This window comes from Neopelma chrysocephalum, unplaced genomic scaffold, assembly GCF_003984885.1.
Source record: "Neopelma chrysocephalum unplaced genomic scaffold, ASM398488v2 Primary Assembly neopelma1_92816, whole genome shotgun sequence".
Classification (NCBI taxonomy): Eukaryota; Metazoa; Chordata; class Aves; order Passeriformes; family Pipridae; genus Neopelma; species Neopelma chrysocephalum.
Window position 1 is genome coordinate 1 of NW_020921542.1, and position 2,970 is coordinate 2,970.

General features: G+C 67.9%; 1 protein-coding gene across 1 annotated transcript; it reads right to left on the reverse strand.

The window, feature by feature from the left end:
* Positions 1 to 6: 6 nt before the first annotated feature.
* LOC113980159 (fumarylacetoacetate hydrolase domain-containing protein 2-like) lies at positions 7 to 1,929 on the reverse strand (the record flags this gene model as incomplete). The annotated part of the gene is made up of 5 exons (XM_027707394.1): positions 1,892 to 1,929; positions 1,112 to 1,293; positions 375 to 591; positions 241 to 300; positions 7 to 159 (listed from the first exon to the last, which is right to left on the reverse strand). Coding segments are annotated over exons 2-5 (609 nt in total), but the record flags the coding sequence as incomplete, so codon positions are not given.
* Positions 1,930 to 2,970: the final 1,041 nt, after the last annotated feature.

Below are 2,970 nucleotides of genomic sequence, written 5' to 3' on the forward strand. Positions count from 1 at the left end.
TTTCACCGCCTCCCTGGTGACGAGGGCGGGCCCCAGGGGACAGAAGGTGTCGAAGGTTTTCCCCAGCAGCCACTGCCGCCCGTTGCGCAGCTGCCAGTCCCGGGCGCTCACGTCGTTGGCCACCGTGAACCCCACCACGTGCTCCAGGGCTGCCGACTCCTGGGGGGCAGCGGGACCCCCTTACAGGGGACACGCACACAGGGACCCCCCGAGGCGAGGTGTGGGTGGGGCAGGGGGTACCTCGATGTTCCGCCCCCTCTTCCCGATGACAGCGGCCAGTTCCACCTCCCAGTCCACCTCCTGCGGGGACAACACGGGGGGTTGGGGGTCCCGACCCCCAGGGGGGCTGTGGGGGCGGGTCCCGGGGTACCCACGGTGCTGTCCTGGGGGAGCACGATGTCATCGAAGGGCCCGGTGATGGCGCTGGGGAACTTGCTGAAGATGATGGGCTCCTTGGGCACCCTGGCACCCTGCTCCTCACAGTGGTCGCGGTAGTTGAGCCCCACACAGATCAGCTTCTCGGGGTCCCCCACGGGCGCCAGCAGCCGCGTGGCCCCACGAGCCACCCGGTGCTGCCCCGACTCCAGGGCCCTGCGGGGACACACAGACCTCTGGGGGTCACCCACGTTTTGGGGTATCCACCTCTGGGGACACCTGTCCTTGGGCTCAGCCACGTTTGGGGGTCACCCCCCACAGTTTTGGGGCTCTGGACTCTGAGGAGACCTACTGCTGGGGTCATTCAAAGGGTCACTCAGACTTGAGGGACTCTTCTTTTGGGCTCACCCACCTTTTGAGGGGACCCGCTTTAGGAGGTCAACCACCATCGGGGGTCACCCGCATTTTGGAGCACCCACCTCTGAGGGCACCTACCTTTGGGGGAACCCACTGTTTGGGGGTCACACACTTTTGGGGGTCAGCCAAAGAGTCACCCAAATTTTGGTGGGCTCTCCTTTGGGGATCACCCACCCTTGGGGACACACGTTTTTGGGAGTCACTCTCCTTTCGGGGGACCCTTCTCTGGGGTCACCCACCACTGGGGAGATTCACCCCTGGGGGGACCCAGGTTTTGAAGCACCAACTTTCTGGGGTCCCCCACCTTTGGGGTACCCACCTCTGGGCGAGCTCCAGCCCGCGCGGGCCGAGCTCCAGGAACTCCCGCATGGACGGGGGCAGCGCCGGCTCGGCCGCGCTCAGATCCACCAGGTCCCCCCCGGGCGCCTCCTCCAGCCCGAGCCGGGGCCCCCCGCCCGCGGCCCCCCGGAACCGCACCAGCCGCAGAGCCCCGCGCATCCCCTGCGGAACCGGGGTCGGCACCGCGCCGGGGGGACCCGGGGGCTGCGGACCCCCCTCGGCCCGGGATGGATCCCGGCCAACCGGGGGGATCCCCTCCCCCCGATCCCACGCAGTTCTGACCCCCAGAATCCCCCCGATCCCAGGGCAGACCCTCCTGGTCCCACCCTGCTCCGATCCCTGAGGGTCCCATCCCCCCGCTCAGCCCGATCCCAGGGGTCCCCCTGACTCTGCACAACCCCAGACCGGGGGAATCCGCCCCCCCGCCCGATCCCAGGTAAAACCCCGGGATCCACCCCCCCGGTTCCGCCCAGCCCCGATCCCAAGGGACATCCCCTTATCCCACATAGCCCCGACCGCGGGAATCCCCCCGATGCCAGAGATCCCCCCTTAGCCCGTTCCCAGGGGTCCCTCCCGTTCCCAGGAACACCCCCCGTTCTCAGGGATTCCCCCCGTTCCCAGGAACACCCCCCGTTCCCAGGGGTCTCCTCCGTTCCCAGAGATCCCCCCGTTCCCAGAGATCCCCCCGTTCCCAGGGATCCCCCCGCTCCCAGGTTCCCCCCATTCCCAGGATCCCCCCGTTCCCGGGGGTCTCACACACGTTGTTCCCGCTCCGCCAGGGGGCGCTGCAGAGCCGGCCGTGCCCCCGCCTGGCTAAAGGTCGCCGTGCTTAGGCCACGCCCCCTTCCGGTCGTCCAATGGGAGCGCGGAGCGGACGGGACCGCCCCCAGCGAGGACCAATGAGAGGGGAGGGTGAAGGGGGCGGGGCCGGGGAGGAGGAGGGGCACCGGGAGTGGGAGTGGGACCGGGATAGGAACGGGGACTGGGGCAGGGACTGGGATTGGGACCGGGACAGGGGCAGGGACTGGGATAGTGACTAGGAGAGGGACTGGGACTGGGATGGGGACTGGAATGGGGACTGTGTCAGGGAGGGAAAGAACGACAGGGGCTGGATTAGGGGCAGGGCCAGGGAGGGGCCAGGGAGAAGGACAGGGCCAGGAACTGGGATGGGGCAGGGATGGGGACAGCGATCGAGGCCAGGAAAGGAATGGGGACAGAGATGGTGGCTGGGACTGGGGCAGGGACTGGGATTGGACTGGGACAGGGACGGGGCCGGGGGCAGGGACGCTGCACAGCTGTCACGTCGCACTTGACTCCGTTTCCCCCTAAATCGTCACTATGTGGTTTATTTATAAAACAACCCCCTCTCCACGTGCTGGGGGGGGCTGTGGCCTCGTGGGGGTCCCCTGAGTGATGAGGGGGGAGGCGGATCTGTGTGCTTTTGGTTGGTGTTTGGGGGCTCCATTTCATGCCTGGAGACCCCCACTCAGGAACTCCCCGTGTCCCGGGGGGTCCCTTCCCTGGGGGGTGCCATCTCCAAGGGATCCCGTCTCTGAGGAGTCCCCACATCCCAGGGAGTCCCCTCTCAGGGGGTCCCCATGTCCCAGGGGTCCCCACCCCAGGGGGCCCTGGTGTCGGGGTCCTGTTTGTGCCGTGTCAGGTCCCTGTGCCACCCAGGGCAGGGGGTCCTTGTCGAGGGGGGCTCAGCCCCCCGAAATGGGTCCATCTTGCAGGTGCCAGTGCCGTGCTGGGGGCTCTGGTGGCAGCGTTGTCCTTGTCCCCTCCTGTCTCCAGGGGGGCCCAGGGTCTAGAGCACGTTGTGGAAGATCTGCATGGAGC